At 49.1% G+C, this 22,692-nt stretch overlaps 1 protein-coding gene across 1 annotated transcript in view; it reads right to left on the minus strand.

Annotated features, from left to right (window-relative positions):
- The window catches only part of RAD54L (RAD54 like), a 94,126-nt gene that overhangs the window by 12,095 nt on the left and 59,339 nt on the right, over positions 1–22,692 (minus strand). The window contains exons 15-16 of the mRNA XM_063939505.1: positions 19,242–19,320; positions 6,387–6,566 (exon numbers count right to left, since the gene is read on the minus strand). Of these exons, the coding sequence (XP_063795575.1) occupies positions 6,387–6,566; positions 19,242–19,320 (259 nt within the window). The remainder of the gene's footprint in view (positions 1–6,386; positions 6,567–19,241; positions 19,321–22,692) is intronic.

Below are 22,692 nucleotides of genomic sequence, written 5' to 3' on the forward strand. Positions count from 1 at the left end.
CTTTCAGACCGCACATGAACACGGGTTATGCACGTTCATGTGCCAATAACCAGTGTTCGGAGGTGGCGGTCTGAAAAGGGTATATCAGCGATTGTAGATGGGCCTGCCCTACAGGATGGGCTCCCCTTACACACTGGCTGCGTATGACCATCTCTGACGTTATCCAGGGACTGCGCAATTTATAGTCTAAACTCCGTTATATATTCACATCAGTCAGTCATCGACCACATATTTTCTCAGCCATTGTTCTATAACCAGTAATATCTCCGAAAGGAAGATGATGCCAAAACATGCCGACTGTCTAACACCATTGCGTCAAGTTTTATTATACAGATGCTGTGCTACCACTGTCTTATTCATCCATGATGTCTCATTTGCACAGATATATATATTGCACAGCCACCATCTATGATGAACCCCTTCCATCTTCCAGATCTGCGTCCCAGAATGCAGTGCAAATAGCATTCTGGAGCGCATGCGTCAGGGACTAAAAAGTGCGAGGAGGGGAAGATCTCTGCAAGTGGAGAGATCATCTGCAGCAGGGGGGATGGATCATCAGTCCACGCTGACACACACACTCTGATGCGTTCTGCATGTGGGAGAGGGAGGATAAGTGCGCCAGGTGGGTGGGGACTCTATCTGTACCGTAGGTAGGAGTGTAATGCCACAATTTTTTTAAAAATAGGATTTTAAATACCTACCGCCAAATCCTTTTCAAGTAGTCCATAAGGGATATTGGGGACAGAATTATAGGTATAGACGGGTCCAAGGAGCCAGTGCACTTTAAATTTCTTCAATTGGGTGTGCTGGCTCCTTCCCTCTATGCCTCCCCCTACATGTCAATTATAGGTAAACAGTGCCCGAAGGAGAATGACATACTTGAGAGAAAGAACATAACAATAATGGTGGTGAGATTTACACACCAGCACACAAAAACATAACCGGGCCAGCAACGTCTGGCAACAGTAACAGCAACAGCTGAACAGGCAACACAAAACAGAGAATCTGCAGAAAGTCTCCACACAGAGGTGGGCACCCAATATCCCTTATGGACTACGAGAAAAGGATTTACCGGTAGGCATTTAAAATCATATTTTCCCTAGCATCCATAAGGGATATTGGGGACAGAATTAGTACAATGGGGAAGTCCCAAACGGGCGGGAACGGGCGCAGACCGCTGCAACACCGCAGGCCCAAACTGGGTATCCTCTTTGGCCAGCGTATGAAATTTGTAGAATTTCACAAAAGTGTTCTTCCCCGACCAGGTAGCAGCTCAGCACAGTTGCAAGGCCGAGACTCCACGGGCATGCGCCCAAGGAAGACCCCACTGATCTTGTAGAGTGCGCCTTCAGAGACTTAGGAACAGGTAAGGCTGCCGACACATAGGCCTGTTGAACAGTAAGCCTAATCCAACGAGCAATGGACTGCTTTGAAGCAGGACAACCCTTCTTCTGCACATCATAGAGCACGAACAAGGAATCCGTCTTCCTGACCCGAGCTGTGCGGTTGACACAGATCTTCAAAGCGCGCACCACTTCCAAAGACTCCGTTGGAGCCGAAGCGTCAGAACAAGACCGAACCACAATAGGTTGATTCAGATGGAAAGCGGAGACAACCTTCGGCAGGAACTGCTGTCTAGTTCGAAGCTCGTAAAAGACCAAGTAGGGACTTTTACATGAGAAGGCCCCCCAATTCTGAGACGCGTCTAGCAGAAGACAGGGCCAACAACATCACTGTCTTCCATGTGAAGTACTTGTCTTCTACTGTCATCAGAGGCTCAAACCAGGAGGACTGTAGAAATTGCATCACTACATCCAAAGCCCAGGGTGCCGTAGGTGGCACAAAGGGAGGTTGTATGTGGAGCACCCCTTGAAAAAAGGTCTGAACTTCTGGCAACACAGCCAATTTCTTCTGAAAGAAAATTGAAAGAGCTGAAATCTGGACCTTAACGGAACCCAGACGTTAGCCTTTATCCACACCAGCCTGCAGGAAACGTCCCAAGTGAAACTCCGCAGGCGGATACGTGCGTTCCTCACACCAAGATACGCATCTCCTCTGATGTTTTGACGTCACAGGTTTTCTGGCTTGCACCATAGTGGCAATGACCTTTTTGGAAAACCCTTTGTGAGCTAGGATATTCCGCTCAACTTCCATGCCGTCAAACGAAGCCTGCCGTAAGTCCAGGTAGACAAATGGTCCTTGCTGAAGAAGATCCTTTCTTAGCGGCAGAGGCCAAGGGTCTTCCATGGACATGTCCAGAAGAGTTGCATACCACGCCCTTTAGGGCCAATCCGGCGCAATCAGGTTTGCTTGGACTCTGATGTCTGATCCGTTGGAGCACCCTTGGGATCAACGGGATCGAAGGAAATACGTAGACCAGTCGGTAAGGCCAAGGTGACGTCAGTGCATCCACTGCACTCGCCTGAGGGTCCCTGGTTCACGAGCAGTAGCAGCGAAGCTTCTTGTTGAGGTGAAACGCCATCATGTCGTTCTGCGGGTATCCCCACCTGTCGACATTCTGTTGAAACACCTGAGGGTGTAATCCCCACTCCCCCGGGTGGAGGTTGTGGCGACTCAGGAAGTCCGCTTCACAGTTGTCCACTCCTGGAATGAAGATTGCAGACAGTGCTCTTGCATTTCTTTCCGCCCAGAGAAGTATTTTTGACACTTCTCGCATGCATGCCTTGCTTTTTGTCCCTCCTTGTCGATTGATGTACGCCACTGACGTGGCGTTGTCCGACTGAACCTGGATCACCCGATCCCTGAGCAGAGGGGAGGCCTGAAGCAGAGCACTGTATACCGCCCGAAGTTCCAGAATGTTGATCGGAAGTAGGGCCTCTTGGGCAGACCACCTGCCCTGGAACTGCGCCCCTTGGGTGACAGCTCCCCATCCTCTCAGACTCGCATCAGTTGTGAGGAGGGTCCAATCCTGAATCCCGAAACGTCGACCTTCCAGCAGGTTGGAAGACTGTAACCAGCACAGAAGCAAAATCCTGGCCTGGGGTGACAGATGAATCATTCAGTGCACCTGGAGATGTGAACCGGACCACTTGTTCAGGATGTCCAATTGGAAAGGTCTGGTATGGAACCTGCCAAACTGTATCGCCTCGTACAAGGCCACTATTTTTCCCAACAACTTTATGCAAAGATGAATGGAAACTCGAGCAGGACGGAGAACCATGCGAACCATCTCTTAAAGTGTTCTCACCTTGTTCTCTGGGAGAAACACTCTTTGAGCCACAGTATCCAGTATCATACCCAGAAACAGGAGCCGTTGAGATGGTTCCAGTTGAGATTTCTGCAGATTGAGGATCCACCAGTGGTGAGACAAAAGTTGGATAGTGCGACCTATATGAAGCAATAGAAGCTTCCTGGAACTTGCTTTTATCAGGAGATCGTCCAGGTAAGGGACAATGTTAACCCCCTGGACTTGGAGCTGGAACATAATTTCCGCCATCACCTTCGTGAACATCCTCGAAGCTGTAGACAGGCCGTAGGGCAACGCCTGAAACTGGTAGTGATCGTTCAGTAAGGGAGAACCGTAGATAGGCCTGATGAGGAGGCCAAATCGGATATACAGGTAGGAGTCCTTCATATCCAAGGAAACAAGGAATTCTTGATGTTCCAGGCCCATGATCACCGCTCTCAAACATACCATCTTTAATTTGAAAACCTTCAGGTAAGGATTCAAGGACTTCAGATTCAAAGTGGGTCTCACAGACCCGTCTGGTTTTGGCACTACAAACAGACTGGAGTAGTAACCTTGTCCTTGTTGTAGCAGAGGTACTGGAACAATGACCTGGGATTGGACCAACTTGTCAATGGCCAGTAGTAGCGTAACACGCATATTTTCCAAAGCTGGTAAGCCTGATTTAAAAAATCGTTGGGGAGGAGCACCGTCGAACTCCAGCTTGTAACCCTGAGAGATAAGGTCCCTTACCCAGGCATCTTGGTAGGAACCGTCCCAGATGTGGCTGTAGTGACGTAATCGAGCTCCCACCACAACATCCCCTCGGGGTGGGTGGGCACCGTCATGCTGCAGTCTTAATGGAAGGTGAACTGGTGCTTTGGTCCTGAGAGCTGGCAACGGCTGGTTTCTTAGGCTTACCTCTGGAGCCTCTAGCTGCATTGGAGGCACCCCGAGCCCTGGAGGACCGAAAGGACTGAGTAGACGGTCCCGGGTATGTACATCTAGCAGGCGGAGCCCCTGAAGGTAGAAAAGTGGATTTTCCAGCAGTAGCTTTGGAGATCCATGCGTCCAATTCCCCTCCGAAGAGCCATTCGTCTGTGAAGGGAAGAGATTCCACATTACGTTTGGAGTCAGCAATCCACTGACGCAACCATATGACTCTGCGTGCGGACACAGCCATAGCAGAGGTCCTAGCATTAATATTGCCAATCTCTTTAAGGGAGTCACAGAGGACTCTTGCCATGTCCTGAATGTGTTTTAGAAAAGTTACAGTACGAACGGAGGTCATATCACCCGAAAGACCTTCCTGAATTTGAGTAGCCCAGGAATAAGTTGCATGCGACATCCAGCAACCTGCAATGACCGGTCTTTGAGCTACACCTGCAGCAGTGTAGATAGATTTCAGAGTGGCCTCAATTTTCCTATCTGCCGAGTCCTTACCGTAAAGGAGCCCGGAGCAGGAAGTACCGCCTTTTTAGAAAGGCGAGAGACTGAGACATTCACTGCTGGAGATTCTTCCCAGAATTTTCTGCCTTCGGGGGCAAAGGGGAATGTATGCAGAAACCGTTTGGACACCTGATATTTTTTTAGCATCCTCCAGGAGGAGCTTTAACAGCATCCGGAATAGCCAATATGAGGGGTTCAATACCCTAAGTAGGATGGAATCCCCCACTTATGGGGTCCACATCATCCCCATCATCATCAGTAACGGATAGGTTGAGCACTTTTTTGTGCCCCTGTAGCAGGCAGGGGAGAATGATTAGCAGTTAGACTTGCCACTGTTTGTTGCAGTTCCTGAGCCTTATTGGCATTTGCAGTGAGTTGAGATGACATATCAGACATCATAGTTTTGATAGCCCCCAACCATGAGGGCTCTGGACTATCCCCCACATTGTTATCAGCATTCTGAGATGACTGACTACACTGCTCATATGACATTGAGCCAGGTGAACTAGGAGAGAATCTAGCATTACAAACACTGCATAAGAAAAACAGGTACAATACACATACAACACAGCCTGAAATACAACACACGCTTGTCCTATTGCATGTGAGAGGAGACACAGGAGAGAGAATACCAGCGCACCCAACGCTGCACAGCCCCAGTTAGGCTTTCAACGTTTTATATATGTAAACAACAGTGAGACTGTATTATGAAAAATCCCTCAGAGGGATGTTACTTGTGCACACTATAGTGGTTCTCCCCCTCTACACCCGGTACCAGTGATACAGGGACTGTTATGGAGGAGATCTTGAGGCTACTGCTGCTATGCAGAGGAAGGTGCCAAAATGCAGCTGAGCCCGCTCACATGTAGCTCCGCCCCCCATGTCGCCAGAGCTACTGTTTTATATTTATACTGGCCATGTCTCCCTATGTTTGTAGCCTCACATAAATGCTTGGTACGCAGGAGCTACAGCGGTTCCCCCCCAGGAGGGACCTATAACACCTCACCTGCACAGTGAATCGAGGGACCCCCCTAGTATGGGTCCCCGGCGTGTACTCACCACCAATGATCACCTTCAGGCAGCGTTAGGGGTGTGCGGCTGCGACAGCCAAGGCGCCAAGCCCCGCTGAACAAACAGCCCCTCAGGACGGTGGTCTTGCAGCAAGGAAGCAGCTCTGCACCTCAAGAGGCCGGTGACCATCCCCCCTTAACTCCCATGGTGCAGGTATGCGGTTTTCCTAACAGCATACCGAAAGAAATAAAACTTTAAAAGAAACTGAAGAAAACTCTCTGGAGCTTGCAGAGTGTGCATCCGCTCCTGAGGGCACTTTTTTCTAATCTGACCTGTAGGAGGAGGAGGCATAGAGGGGAGGAGACAGCACACCCAGGTGAAGAAATTTCTTCAAATGCACTGACTCCTTTGGACCCATTTATACCCATCGTACTAATTCTGTCCCCAATATCCCTTATGGATGCTGCAGAAATATGGGAAATTGAGGAAGGACACCGATTGGGGTCTATTGCCAATGGTGGCGAGAGGTAATTTTACAATGGGGGGATATGGACATTGGGTGATGTGGGACACCCGCTAGACATATTTTGTATCAATAAAATATTTGAAATTATTTTTAAGCATAGGTTTTTAACTTCCTTAAATAACTTAAAAGCAAACACAATTTGAGGCCCATTTGGAAAAACAAAAATTGTCAGTTTAGTGGTTAAATCAGATATAGGAGACTGTGTGATGTTACCGAGAGCAGCCGGTAGATGTAACAGGTTTTCTTCTGCCCATCTCGCCACACCCGCGCCATTGCCTGCTCATCATTAGCCGGGTTCCAGTCAGGGTCAAACATCACCAGTCTGTTGGCTCCAATCAGATTGAGACCGCAGCCCCCGGCCTTACTGCTCAGCATGAAGACAAACTCCGGACTCTGGGAAACAACAATTATATAAAGTTATAGGATCAGTCCGTGACTCATTCTCATTTACAGGGTACATGCACCCTGGCAGGACCAGCTGGATTACAATAAATGCCAGTGTGTAAACAGGCTACAGTATAGGACGTATTCACCCCACTGGTTTATTTTCTTCTATTCAGGAATTCTCACCACTGATCAACATAATATTCTGTCATGTCAAAAATAAAAACCGACAACTGTATACAGGTTGAGTATCCCATATCCAAATATTCCGAAATACGGAATATTCCGAAATACGGACTTTGTTGAGTGAGAGTGAGATAGTGAAACCTTTGTTTTCTGATGGCTCAATGTACACAAACTTTGTTTAATACACAAAGTTATTAAAAATATTGTATTAATTGTCCTTCAGGCTGTGTGTATAAGGTGTACATGAAACATAAATGAATTGTGTGAATGTACACACACTTTGTTTAATGCACAAAGTTATAAAAAATATTAGCTAAAATTACCATCAGGCTGTGTGTATAAAGTGTATATGAAACATAAATGCATTCTGTGCTCAGACTTAGGTCCCATCGCCATGATATCTCATTATGGTATGCAATTATTCCAAAATACGGAAAAATCCCATATCCAAAATACCTCTGGTCCCAAGCATTTTGGATAAGGGATACTCAACCTGTATATAAAAAATAAGATTTTAAACCTACCGGTAAATCTTTTTCTCCTAGTCCGTAGAGGATGCTGGGGACTCCGTAAGGACCATGGGGTATAGATGGGCTCCGCAGGAGACATGGGCACTCTAAGACTTTAGATGGATGTGAACTGGCTCCTCCCTCTATGCCCCTATTCCAGACCTCAGTTATAGAACTGTGCCCAGAGGAGACGGACAGTATGAGGAAAGGATTTTTGTTAATCTAAGGGCGAGATACACACCAGCCCACACCAAACACAGCGTACAACATGGTATATACTAAACCAGTTAACAGTATGAACAAAACAGCATCAGCCAGAGACTGATCTCAACTGTAACATAACCCTTATGTAAGCAACAACTATATACAAGCCTTGCAGAATTTGTCCGCCCAGCATCCTCTACGGACTAGGAGAAAAAGATTTACCGGTAGGTTTAAAATCTTATTTTCTCTTACGTCCTAGAGGATGCTGGGGACTCCGTAAGGACCATGGGGTTTATACCAAAGCTCCAGACCGGACGGGAGAGTGCGGATGACTCTGCAGCACCGATTGAGCAAACATGAGGTCCTCATCAGCCAGGGTATCAAACTTGTAGAATTTTGCAAAAGTGTTTGAACCCGACCAAGTAGCTGCTCGGCAAAGCTGTAATGCCGAGACGCCTCGGGCAGCCGCCCAAGAAGAGCCCACCTTCCTAGTGGAATGGGCCTTTACCGAATTTGGTAACGGCAATCCAGTTGTGGAATGAGCCTGCTGAATCGTGTTACAGATCCAGCGAGCAATAGTTTGCTTAGAAGCAGGAGCGCCAACCCTGTTGGATGCATACAGGACAAATAGTGCCTCAGTTTTCCTAACCCGAGCCGTCCTGGCTACATAATTTTTTAAGGCCCCGACTACATCAAGGGATTTGGAATCCTCCAAGTCACCCGTAGCCACAGGCACCACAATAGGCTGGTTCATATGAAACGACGAAACCACTTTAGGCAGAAATTGAGGACGAGTCCTCAAATCTGCTCGATCCACATGGAAAATCAGATAGGGGCTCTTGTGAGACAAAGCCGCCAATTCGGACACCCGCCTCGCAGATGCCAAGGCCAACAACATGACCACTTTCCACGTGAGAAATTTTAATTCAACTGTTTGAAGAGGCTCAAACCAGTGTGATTTAAGGAACTGTAACACCACGTTAAGGTCCCATGGTGCCACTGGGGGCACAAAAGGAGGTTGGATGTGCAGCACTCCCTTTACAAAAGTCTGGACTTCTGGGAGAGAAGCCAATTCCTTCTGAAAGAATATAGATAAGGCCGAAATCTGCACCTTAATGGAGCCTAACTTTAGGCCCATATCCACTCCTGTCTGTAGAAAGTGGAGAAAACGACCCAGCTGAAAATCTTCCGTAGGAGCATTCTAGGCTTCACACCAAGATACATATTTCCTCCAGATACGGTGATAGTGTTTCGCCGTTACCTCCTTCCTAGCTTTGATTAGAGTAGAGATGACTTCCCCCGGAATACCTTTCCTAGCTAGGATTTGGTGTTCAACCGCATGCCATCAAACGTAACCGCGGTAAGTCTTGGAACACACAGGGCCCCTGTTGCAACAGGTCCTACCTGGGAGGAAGAGGCCACGGATCTTCTGTGATCAATTCCTGAAGATCTGAATACCAGGCCCTTCGAGGCCAATCTGGAACAATGAGTATTGTCTGCACTCTTGTTCGTCTTATGATTCTCAATATTTTTGAGATAAGTGGAAGCGGAGGGAACACATAGACCGACTGAATCACCCACGGTGTCACCAGGGTGTCCACCGCCACTGCCTGAGGGTCCCTCGGCCTGGAACAATACGTCCGAAGCTTTCTGTTGAGGCGTGACGCCATCATGTCTATTTGAGGAAGACCCCAACGATTTGTTACCTCTGCAAAGACCTTTTGATGAAGTCCCCACTCTCCTGGATGGAGATCGTGCCTGCTGAGGAAGTCTGCCTCCCAGTTGTCTACCCCCGGAATGAAGACCGCTGACAGAGCGCTTACATGATTTTCCGCCCATCGAAGAATCCTGGTGGCTTCTGCCATTGCAGCTCTGCTCCTTGTCCCGCCCTGGCTGTTTACATGCGCCACGGCTGTGACGTTGTCAGACTGGATCAGAACGGGTAAGTTGCGAAGAAGATCCTCCGCCTGTTGCAGGCCGTTTTATATGGCCCTTAATTCCAGCACATTGATGTGTAGACAAGCCTCCTGGCTTGACCATATTACCTGAAAAAAAAATTCTTGTGTGACTGCTCCTGATCCTCGGAGGCTCGCGTCCGTGGTCACAAGAACCCAATCTTGAATGCCGAACCTGCGACCCTCTAGAACAGAGGTTCTCAAACTCGGTCCTCGTGGGCCCACACAGTGCATGTTTTGCAGGTAACCCAGCAGGTGCACAGGTGTATTAATTACTCACTGACACATTTTAAAAGGTCCACAGGTGGAGCTAATTATTTCACTTGCGATTCTGTGAGGAGACCTGCAAAACATGCACTGTGTGGGCCCACGAGGACCAAGTTTGAGAACCTCTGCTCTAGAAGGTGAGCACTCTGGAGCCACCACAGGAGAGAGACCCTGGCCCTGGGGGACAGGCTTATCCTCCGATGCATCTGTAGATGGGACCCTGACCACTTGTCCAGAAGGTCCCACTGAAAAGTTCTCGCATAGAACCTGCCGAACGGAATGGCCTCGTAGGCCGCCACCATCTTTCCCAATACTCGAGTGCATTGATGAACTGACACTCTTTTTGGTTTCAGCAGGTCCTTGACAATGTTCTGGAGTTCCTGGGCTTTTTCCATCGGGAGAAAAACCCTCTTTTTTTTTTTTGTGTCCAGAATCATACCCAAAAATGACAGCCGAGTTGTCGGAACCAACTGCGACTTTGGTAGATTTAGAATCCAGCCGTGTTGTTGTAGTACTCTCAGGGAGAGAGACACGCTTTTTAGTAACTGATCTCTTGATCTTGCCTTTATCAGGAGATCGTCCAAGTATGGGATAATTGTGACACCCCTGCTTGCGCAGGAGCACCATGATTTCCGCCATTACCTTGGTGAAAATTCTCGGGGCCGTGGAAAGCCCAAACGGCAACTTCTGAAACTGGTAATGACAATCCTGTACAGCGAATCTCAGGTACGCCTGATGCGGAGGATATATGGGGACAAGAAGGTATGGATCCTTTATGTCTAGAGACACCATAAAATCCTCCCCTTCCAGGCTGGAGATCACTGCCCGGAGAGATTCCATCTTGAATTTGAACCTTTTCAAATATAGGTTTAGGGATTTTAGATTCAGAATTGGTCTGACCAAGCCATCCGGCTTCGGGACCACAAATAGGGTTGAATAAAACCCTTTCCCCTGTTGCACTAGGGGAACCCTGATAATCACTTGCTGTTGACACAGCTTTTGTATGGCCGCTGAAACTATTTCCCTCTCTGGGGGAGAAGCTGGCAAGGCCGATTTGAAAAATCAGTGTGGAGGCACATCTTCGAACTCCAGCTTGTAGCCTTGGGATACAATTTCGACCACCCAAGGATCCAAATCAGACTGAACCCAGACCTGGCTGAAGAGTCGAAGACGTGCCCCCACCGGTACGGACTCCCGCAGCGGAGCCCCAGCGTCATGCAGTGGATTTTGTAGAGGCCGGGGAGGATTTTTGTTCCTGGGAACTAGCCATAGCTGGTGTTCTTTTCCATCTACCTCTGATGAGGAAGGAAGAGCCACGCCCCTTTCTGAACTTATAGACCGAAAGGACTGCATCTGGTATTGAGGTGTTTTCTTCTGCTGTGGGGGAACGCAAGGCAAAAAAGAAGACTTACCTGCGTTAGCTGTGGAAACCAGGTCCGCGAGGCCCTCCCCAAATAAAACTTCACTCTTGTAAGGCAAAGCCTTCATATGTCTCTTTGAGTGAGCATCACCTGTCCATTGACGGGTCCACAGGGCCCTTCTAGCAGAAACTGCCCTGGCATTGGCTCTTGAACCCAAAAATAAGAATTTACTTACCGATAATTCTATTTCTCGTAGTCCGTAGTGGATGCTGGGGACTCCGTAAGGACCATGGGGATTAGCGGCTCCGCAGGAGACAGGGCACAAAAGTAAAAGCTTTAGGATCAGGTGGTGTGCACTGGCTCCTCCCCCTATGACCCTCCTCCAAGCCTCAGTTAGGATACTGTGCCTGGACGAGCGTACACAATAAGGAAGGATTTTGAATCCCGGGTAAGACTCATACCAGCCACACCAATCACACTGTACAACCTGTGATCTGAACCCAGTTAACAGCATGATAACAGCGGAGCCTCTGAAAAGATGGCTCACAACAATAATAACCCGTTTTAGTTAACAATAACTATGTACAAGTATTGCAGACAATCCGCACTTGGGATGGGCGCCCAGCATCCACTACGGACTACGAGAAATAGAATTATCGGTAAGTAAATTCTTATTTTCTCTGACGTCCTAAGTGGATGCTGGGGACTCCGTAAGGACCATGGGGATTATACCAAAGCTCCCAAACGGGCGGGAGAGTGCGGATGACTCTGCAGCACCGAATAAGAGAACTCCAGGTCCTCCTCAGCCAGGGTATCAAATTTGTAGAATTTTGCAAACGTGTTTGCCCCTGACCAAGTAGCAGCTCGGCAAAGTTGTAAAGCCGAGACCCCTCGGGCAGCCGCCCAAGATGAGCCCACCTTCCTTGTGGAATGGGCATTTACATATTTTGGCTGTGGCAGGCCTGCCACAGAATGTGCAAGCTGAATTGTACTATACATCCAACTAGCAATCGTCTGCTTAGAAGCAAGAGCACCCAGTTTGTTGGGTGCATACAGGATAACAGCAAGTCAGTTTTCCTGACTCCAGCCGTCCTGGAAACATATATTTTCAGGGCCCTGACAACATCTAGCAACTTGGAGTCCTCCAAGTCCCTAGTAGCCGCAGGTACCACAATAAGCTGGTTCAGGTGAAACGCTGACACCACCTTAGGGAGAAACTGGGGACGAGTCCGCAGCTCTGCCCTGTCCGAATGGACAATCAGATATGGGCTTTTGTGAGACAAAGCCGCCAATTCTGACACTCGCCTGGCCGAGGCCAGGGCCAACAGCATGGTCACTTTCCATGTGAGATATTTCAAATCCACAGATTTGAGCGGTTTAAACCAATGTGATTTGAGGAATCCCAGAACTACGTTGAGATCCCACAGTGCCACTGGAGGCACAAAAGGGGGTTGTATATGCAGTACTCCCTTGACAAACTTCTGGACTTCAGGAACTGAAGCCAATTTTTTCTGGAAGAAAATCGACAGGGCCGAAATTTGAACCTTAATGGACCCCAATTTGAGGCCCATAGACACTCCTGTTTGCAGGAAATGCAGGAATCGACCGAGTTGAAATTCCTCCGTGGGGCCTTCCTGGCCTCACACCATGCAACATATTTTCGCCAAATGTGGTGATAATGTTGTGCGGTCACCTCCTTCCTGGCTCTGACCAGGGTAGGGATGACCTCTTCCGGAATGCCTTTTTCCCTTAGGATCCGGCGTTCAACCGCCATGCCGTCAAACGCAGCCGCGGTAAGACTTGGAACAGACATGATCCTTGCTGAAGCAAGTCCCTTCTTAGTATCTCTTGAAGTTCCGGGTACCAAGTCCTTCTTGGCCAATCCGGAGCCACGAGTATAGTTCTTACTCCTCTCCGTCTTATAATTCTCAGTACCTTGGGTATGAGAGGCAGAGGAGGGAACACATACACCGACTGGTACACCCACGGTGTTACCAGAGCGTCCCTGCTATTGCCTGAGGGTCTCTTGACCTGGCGCAATACCTGTCCAGTTTTTTGTTCAGACGGGACGCCATCATGTCCACCTTTGGTCTTTCCCAACGGTTCACAATCATGTGGAAGACTTCCAGATGAAGTCCCCACTCTCCCGGGTGGAGGTCGTGCCTGCTGAGGAAGTCTGCTTCCCAGTTGTCCACTCCCGGAATGAACACCGCTGACAGTGTTATCACATGATTTTTCGCCCAGCGAAGAATCCTTGCTGCCATTGCCCTCCTGCTTCTTGTGCCGCCCTGTCTGTTTACGTGGGCGACTGCCGTGATGTTGTCCGACTGGATCAGCACCGGTTGACTTTGAAGCAGAGGTCTTCCTAGGCTCAGAGCATTGTAAATTGCCCTTAGCTCCAGTATATTTATGTGGAGAGAAGTCTCCAGACTTGACCACACTCCTTGGAAATTTCTTCCCTGTGTGACTGCTCCCCAGCCTCTCAGGCTGGCATCCGTGGTCACCAGGACCCAGTCCTGAATGCCGAATCTGCTGCCCTCTAGTAGATGAGCACTCTGCAGCCACCACAGAAGAGACACCCTTGTCCTTGGAGACAGGATTATCCGCTGATGCATCTGAAGATGCGATCCGGACCATTCGTCCAGCAGATCCCACTGAAAAATTCTTGCGTGAAATCTGCCGAATGGAATCGCTTCGTAAGAAGCCACCATTTTTCCCAGGACTCTTGTGCATTGATGCACTGACACTTGGCCTGGTTCTAGGAGGTTCCTAACTAGCTCGGATAACTCCCTGGCTTTCTCCTGCGGGAGAAACACCTTTTTCTGGACTGTGTCCAGAATCATCCCTAGGAACAGCAGACGTGTCGTCGGAATCAGCTGCGATTTTGGAATATTTAGAATCCACCCGTGCTGTCGTAGAACTACTTGAGATAGTGCTACTCCGACCTCCAACTGTTCTCTGGACCTTGCCCTTATCAGGAGATCGTCCAAGTAAGGGATAATTAAGACGCCTTTTCTTTGAAGAAGAATCATCATTTCGGCCATTACCTTGGTAAAGACCCGGGGTGCCGTGGACAATCCAAACGGCAGCGTCTGAAACTGATAGTGACAGTTCTGTACCACGAACCTGAGGTACCCTTGGTGAGAAGGGCAAATTGTGACATGGAGGTAAGCATCCTTGATGTCCAGGGACACCATATAGTCCCCTTCTTCCTGGTACGCTATCACTGCTCTGAGTGACTCCATCTTGATTTGAACCTTTGTATGTAAGTGTTCAAAGATTTCAGATTTAGAATAGGTCTCACCGAGCCGTCTGGCTTCAGTACCACAAATAGTGTGGAATAATACCCCTTTCCTTGTTGTAGGAGGGGTACTTTGATTATCACCTGCTGGGAATACAGCTTGTGAATTGTTTCCAATACTGCCTCCCTGTCGGAGGGAGACGTTGGTAAAGCAGACTTCAGGAACCTGCGAGGGGGAGACGTCTCGAACTTCCAATCTGTACCCCTGGGATACTACTTGTAGGATCCAGGGGTCCACTTGCGAGTGAGCCCACTGCGCGCTGAAACTCTTGAGACGACCCCCCACCGCACCTGAGTCTGTTCCTGGGAAGGAGCTGCCTGCTGCAGTCTTCTTCCCTTTCCTCTACCCCTGGGCAGATATGACTGGCCTTTTGCCCGCTTGCCCTTATGGGGACGAAAGGACTGAGGCTGAAAAGACGGTGTCTTTTTCTGCTGAGATGTGACTTGGGGTAAAAAAGGTGGATTTTCCAGCTGTTGCCGTGGCCACCAGGTCCGATGGACCGACCCCAAATAACTCCTCCCCTTTATACGGCAATACTTCCATGTGCCGTTTGGAATCTGCATCACCTGACCACTGTCGTGTCCATAAACATCTTCTGGCAGACATGGACATCGCACTTACTCTTGATGCCAGAGTGCAAATATCCCTCTGTGCATCTCGCATATATAGAAATGCATCTTTTAAATGCTCTATAGTCCATAAAATACTGTCCCTGTCAAGGGTATCAATATTTTCAGTCAGGGAATCCGACCAAGCCACCCCAGCGCTGCACATCCAGGCTGAGGCGATCGCTGGTCGCAGTATAACACCAGTATGTGTGTATATACTTTTTAGGATATTTTCCAGCCTCCTATCAGCTGGCTCCTTGAGGGCGGCCGTATCTGGAGACGGTAACGCCACTTGTTTTGATAAGCGTGTGAGCGCCTTATCCACCCTAGGGGGTGTTTCCCAACGCGCCCTAACTTCTGGCGGGAAAGGGTATAACGCCAATAATTTTCTATCGGGGGAAACCCACGCATCATCACACACTTCATTTAATTTATCTGATTCAGGAAAAACTACAGGTAGTTTTTTCACACCCCACATAATACCCTTTTTTGTGGTACTTGTAGTATCAGAAATATGTAACACCTCCTTCATTGCCCTTAACATGTAACGTGTGGCCCTAATGGAAAATACGTTTGTTTCTTCACCGTCGACACTGGAGTCAGTGTCCGTGTCTGTGTCGACCGACTGAGGTAATGGGCGTTTTAAAGCCCCTGACGGTGTTTGAGACGCCTGGACAGGTACTAATTGGTTTGCCGGCCGTCTCATGTCGTCAACCGACCTTGCAGCGTGTTGACATTATCACGTAATTCCCTAAATAAGCCATCCATTCCGGTGTCGACTCCCTAGAGAGTGACATCACCATTACAGGCAATTGCTCCGCCTCCTCACCAACATCGTCCTCATACATGTCGACACACACGTACCGACACACAGCACACACACAGGGAATGCTCTGATAGAGGACAGGACCCCACTAGCCCTTTGGGGAGACAGAGGGAGAGTTTGCCAGCACACACCAAAACGCTATAATTATACAGGGACAACCTTATATAAGTGTTTTCCCTTATAGCATCTTAATATATTATAATATCGCCACACAAAATGCCCCCCCTCTCTGTTTTAACCCTGTTTCTGTAGTGCAGTGCAGGGGAGAGCCTGGGAGCCTTCCTAGCAGCGGAGCTGTGTAGGAAAATGGCGCTGTGTGCTGAGGAGAATAGGCCCCGCCCCCTTTTCGGCGGGCTTCTTCTCCCGTTTTTCTGACAACCTGGCAGGGGTTAAATACATCCATATAGCCCCAGAGGCTATATGTGATGTATTTTTAGCCAGCATAGGTACTTTCATTGCTGCCCAGGGCGCCCCCCCCCAGCGCCCTGCACCCTCAGTGACCGTTGGTGTGAAGTGTGCTGAGAGCAATGGCGCACAGCTGCCGTGCTGTGCGCTACCTTAAGAAGACTGGGAAGTCTTCAGCCGCCGATTTCTGGACCTCTTCTCTCTTCAGCATCTGCAAGGGGGTCGGCGGCGCGGCTCCGGTGACCCATCCAGGCTGTACCTGTGATCGTCCCTCTGGAGCTAGTGTCCAGTAGCCTAAGAAGCCAATCCATCCTGCACGCAGGTGAGTTCACTTCTTCTCCCCTAAGTCCCTCGTTGCAGTGAGCCTGTTGCCAGCAGGACTCACTGAAAATAAAAAACCTAACAAAACTTTTACTCTAAGCAGCTCTTTAGGAGAGCCACCTAGATTGCACCCTTCTCGGCCGGGCACAAAAACCTAACTGAGGCTTGGAGGAGGGTCATAGGGGGAGGAGCCAGTGCACACCACCTGATCCTAAAGCTTTTACTTTTGTGCCCTGTCTCCTGCGGAGCCGCTAATCCCCATGGTCCTTACGGAGTCCCCAGCATCCACTTAGGACGTCAGAGAAAGCCCAATATCTCTCGCAGCCTCTCTCATATATAACGCTGCGTCCTTGATGTGACCTAAGGTCAACAAAATACTATCTTTATCTATGGTGTCAATGTCAGATGACAAGTTATCAGCCCAAGCTGCAATTGCGCTACCCACCCATGCCGACGCTACTGCAGGTCTGAGTAGGGCTCCCGTAGTCGCATAAATTGATTTTAAGGTAGTTTCCTGCCTGCGATCCGCAGGATCCTTTAGGGCCGCCGTGTCCGGGCACGGTAGTGCCACCTTTTTGGACAATCGCGTTAAGGCCTTGTCCACCGTGGGTGAGGATTCCCACCGTAACCTGTCCTTTGAGGGGAAAGGATACGCCATAACAATTCTCTTGGGAACCTGCAGTCTCTTGTCTGGAGTTTCCCAAGCCTTTTCAAATAAAGCGTTCAGCTCATGAGATGGGGGAAACGTTACCTTAAGCTTCTTTTCCTTAAACATGCAGACCCTCGTGTCAGGGACAGAGGGGTCCTCTGTGATATGCAAAACATCTTTTATTGCAATAATCATATATTGAATACTCTTGGCCACTCTTGGGTGCAACCTTGCATCATCACAGTCGACACTGGAGTCGGAATCCGTGTCGGTATCAGTGTCTGCTATCTGGGAAAAGGGACGTTTATGGGACCCTGAAGGGTCTTGTGACACAGTAACAGCCATGGATTGCCTCCCTGCTTTGTCCTTGGACTCTGCTTTGTCCAATATCTTATGTAATAAAGCCACATTAGCATTTAAAACATTCCACATGTCCAACCAATCAGGTGTCGGCTGTGCTGCTCTGCTTCCTCCCTAGACGAGCCTTCCGCTTCAGACATGTCGACACACATGTACTAAAACCCCCACACACACTGGGATATATGAAAATGGGGACAGACCCACAATAAGGCCCTTTGGAGAGACAGAGAGAGAGAGAGAGTATGCCAGCAAACACCCAGCGCCAGTAGATACTGAAACCAAGTCCCAGCCTGTACAGCGCTTTATATATAGAATTAGCACCAAATAAATGTGCACCCCCCTCGTTTTTGCCCCGTTACTTGTCCAGCAGGGGAGAGTCTGGGAGCAGCTTCTCTGCAGCATGCTGTGGAGAAAATGGCGCTGGTTAGTGCTGGAAGATCAAGCTCCGCCCCCTCAACGGCAGGCTTCGGTCCCGCTATTTTTATTATGCTGGCAGGGGATTTATTATATACTGCCTCCGCAGTATCTATATACGTGTGCCAGTCTTATGCGAGGTAAAAATTGCTGCCCAGGGCGCCCACCCTGCGCCCTGCACCCTTGCTGTGCCTGTGTATGTTGTGTGAACAATGGCGCGCAGCGCGACTGCTGCGCGGTACTTCATGAAGATCTGAAGTCTTCTGCCGCCTCTGAAGTCTTCTTGCTTCCTATACTTACCCGGCTTCAATCTTCCGGCTCTGTGACGAACAGCAAGGACGACACCTGTGTTCCGACCCTCTGGAGCTAATGGTGTCCAGTAGCCTAAGAAGCAGAGCCCATCAGTCCAGGAAAGTGGGTCTGCTTCTCTCCCTCAGTCACATGACGCAGGGAGCCTGTAGCCAGCAGTGCTCCCTGAAAATAAAAAACCTAACAAAAGTCTTTTCAGAGAAACTCAGTAGAGCTCCCCGGTAGTGCATCCAGTCTCCTCTGGGCACAGGATCTAACTGAGGTCTGGAGGAGGGGCATAGAGGTAGGAGCCAGTTCACACCCATCTAAAGTGCCCATGTCTCCTGCGGAGCCCATCTATACCCCATGGTCCTTACGGAGTCCCCAGCATCCTCTAGGACGTAAGAGAAATACAGAAGTAATCAACATGCAACTGCAAGCCGCATAACGCCCTTCCAAACAAAGAGGTGGTGAATGGAGTACATTGCTGGGCTTCTGCACGGCACTATAGACAAGTTCCTCTCATGCCTTCCTCTTACTGACTGGTTAAGTTCCCCCTCCATTCTTTTTCTCACCTTGCCCTGGTCCTCTTATCCCTCCCTCCTCTACTACTACTCCACTCCCTTCTCACTGTCCTTTGTCCCTCCCACTCTGTAGCATGCCTGTCGTTAACGAGGACCTCCCTCGTCTGTACTTGGTCAGACGAGGGAGGGGGCCGTTAACGATGCACAAGAGCGCGCATCGCTAACGACATGGAGTGTACACACTGGACGAGATTTTCGCTGAGATCGGCCCTTCTGAGCGAGATCTTTCACTTTCTCGTCTGGTGTGTATGGGGCTTTACTCTCATTCTAAACACCTTAAGATTCTCACAACACAACTTCTAACAAAGGAGACGGGCCACTGCTGACCAATAACTCACAGAACGTAGTCAGTGCCAAATCCATTCTACAGTAATCGATACAAATCAGACAAAGACCTGGAGTTCTCTCTAGAGGTGAAGCAATGATATTAAGACGCAAGACATACCGAGGGGTTGTTAAATTTCTCCACTATTTTTGCTCGCTTCTTAATGGACATTGTTCCATCCAGACGTACATACAAATACCTGGAACAGAAAAGACAAAGGTTTGTTCGCTGAAGGATAACGACAAATATCCTAAAACCGGTTTCTGGTATTCACCTATTCAACAAGAATCTTCAGACATCTTGACCGTGCCCACTATTCCAAGTGATCCCACTACTACAGGCAACACACAGTGGACAACATGCTGCCTTCAATGACAAATGAACTGAGGGTCCGGCAAAGTCACCGGCACTCTCTGTACATCTGCCCAACCAGTAGACAAGCATCCTGTTCTCCACCACCTATGTGCTGCCTTTGGGAGTGGGCTAAGCAGCCAGATCAAGTAGAACATTAAGGGATTAGATGTGAAGAAAACCTTTGAGCACCAGGATGTACATTTAGGAGATTTCACATACAAGTGACTTTCCATTAAATCTGTATAACTGTTCCTTGCTGTCACCCACCCCACCGCAGTTTTGGGTCAAAGCTGTGAGATGAACCAGAGGATTCACATGCGACAGACTGCAGGGACCTAACCAGGGAGAGGTGCTCACTGACGACGATTTTCAGATGGTAGCGCAGCTTTAAGTACTTCTCATGGGGCAGTACGGATGGTGTAATGATTAGCATTACTGCCTCACAGCACTGAGGTCATGGGTTCGATTCCCACCATGGCTCTACCTGTGCAGAGATTGTATATTCTCCCCGTACTTGCGTGGGTTTCCTCCGGGTACTCCGGTTTTCTCCCACAATCCAAAAATATACTGGTAGGTTAATTGGATCCCCCCAAAAAATTAACCCTACTGTGAATGCGTGCGCGTGTACATGTGGTAGGGAATATAGATTGGAAGCTCCACACGGGCAGGGACCGATGTGAATGGCCAAATATTCTCTGTAAAGCGCTGCGGAATATGTGTGCGCGCTATATAAATAACTGGTAATAAATAAATAATATGTACTTTACTCTTATTAGGAAAAAATAAGAATTTACTTACCGATAATTCTATTTCTCGTAGTCCGTAGTGGATGCTGGGGACTCCGTAAGGACCATGGGGATTAGCGGCTCCGCAGGAGACTGGGCACAAAAGTAAAAGCTTTAAGACTACCTGGTGTGCACTGGCTCCTCCCCCCATGACCCTCCTCCAAGCCACAGTTAGGATACTGTGCCCGGACGAGCGTACACAATAAGGAAGGATTTTGAGTAAGACTCATACCAGCCACACCAATCACACCATATAACTTGTGATCTAAACCCAGTTAACAGCATGATAACAGAGGAGCCTCTAGAAAAGATGGCTCACTACAGCAATAACCCGATTTTTTGGTAACAATAACTATGTACCAGACAATCCGCACTTGGGATGGGCGCCCAGCATCCACTACGGACTACGAGAAATAGAATTATCGGTAAGTAAATTCTTATTTTCTCTGACGTCCTAGTGGATGCTGGGGACTCCGTAAGGACCATGGGGATTATACCAAAGCTCCCAAACGGGCGGGAGAGTGCGGATGACTCTGCAGCACCAAATGAGAGAACTCCAGGTCCTCCTCAGCCAGGGTATCAAATTTGTAGAATTTTACAAACGTATTTGCTCCTGACCAAGTAGCTGCTCGGCAAAGTTGTAAAGCCGAGACCCCTCGGGCAGCCGCCCAAGATGAGCCCACCTTCCTTGTGGAATGGGCTTTTACAGATTTTGGCTGTGGCAGGCCTGCCACAGAATGAGCAAGCTGAATTGTACTACAAATCCAACGAGCAATAGTCTGCTTAGAAGCAGGAGCACCCAGCTTGTTGGGTGCATACAGAATAAACAACGAGTCAGATTTTCTGACTCCAGCCGTCCTGGAAACCTATATTTCCAGGGCCCTGACAACGTCTAGCAACTTGGAGTCCTCCAAGTCCCTAGTAGCCGCAGGCACCACAATAGGTTGATTCAGGTGAAACGCTGAAAACCACCTTAGGGAGAAACTGAGGACGAGTCCTCAATTCCGCCCTGTCCGAATGGAAAATCAGATGAGGGCTTTTACAGGATAAAGCCGCCAATTCTGACACGCACCTGGCCCAGGCCAGGGCCAACAGCATGACCACTTTCCATGTGAGATATTTTAACTCCACATATTTAAGTGGTTCAAACCTTGACAGGGCCGAAATTTGAACCTTAATGGACCCCAATTTCAGGCCCATAGACACTCCTGTTTGCAGGAAATGTAGGAATCGACCTAGTTGAAAATTCCTCCGTCGGGGCCTTACTGGCCTCGCACCACGCAACATATTTTCACCAAATGCGGTGATAATGTTTTGCGGTTATATCCTTCCTGGCTTTGATCAGGATAGGAATGACTTCATCCGGAATGCCTTTCTCCTTCAGGATCCGGCGTTCAACCACCATGCCGTCAAACGCAGCCGCGGTAAGTCTTGGAACAGACAGGGTCCTTGCTGGAGCAGGTCCCTTCTTAGAGGTAGAAGCCACGGATCCTCCGTGAGCATCTCTTGAAGTTCCGGTTACCAAGTCCTTCTTGGCCAATCCGGAGCCACGAATATAGTGCTTACTCCTCTCCATCTTATGATTCTCAGTACCTTGGGTATGAGAGGCAGAGGAGGGAACACATACACTGACTGGTACACCCACTGTGTTACCAGAGCGTCTACAGCTATTGCCTGAGGGTCTCTTGACCTGGCGCAATGCTTGTCGAATTTTATAAACATGTGGAAGACTTCTGGGTGAAGTCCCCACTCTCCCGGGTGGAGGTCGTGTCTGCTGAGGAAGTCTGCTTCCCAGTTGTCCACTCCCGGAATGAATACTGCTGACAGTGCTATCACATGATTTTCCGCTCAGCGAAGAATCCTTCGGGCTTCTGCCATTGCCCTCCTGCTTCTTGTGTCACCCTGTCTGTTTACGTGGGTGACTGCCGTGATGTTGTCCGACTGGATCAACTCCGGGTGACCTTGAAGCAGAGGTCTTGCTGAGCTTAGAGCATTGTAAATGGCCCTTAGCTTCAGGATATTTATGTGAAGTGATGTCTCCAGGCTTGACCATAAGCTCTGGAAATCCCTACCCTGTGTGACTGCTCCCCAGCCTCGCAGGCTGGCATCCGTGGTCACCAGGACCCAGTCCTGAATGTCGAATCTGCGGCCCTCTAGAAGATGAGCACTCTGCAACCACCACAGGAGAGACACCCTTGTGCTTGGTGACAGGGTTATCCGCTGATGCATCTGAAGATGCGACCCGGACCATTTGTCCAGCAGGTCCCACTGGAAAGTTCTTGCGTGGAATCTGCCGAATGGGATTGCTTCGTAGGAAGCCACCATTTTTCCCAGAACCCTTTCATTGATGTACTGAGACTTGGCTCGGTTATAGGAGGTTCCCGACTAGCTCGGATAACTCCCTGACTTTCTCCTCCGGGAGAAACACCTTT

This window comes from Pseudophryne corroboree, chromosome 9, assembly GCF_028390025.1.
Source record: "Pseudophryne corroboree isolate aPseCor3 chromosome 9, aPseCor3.hap2, whole genome shotgun sequence".
Lineage (NCBI taxonomy): Eukaryota > Metazoa > Chordata > Amphibia > Anura > Myobatrachidae > Pseudophryne > Pseudophryne corroboree.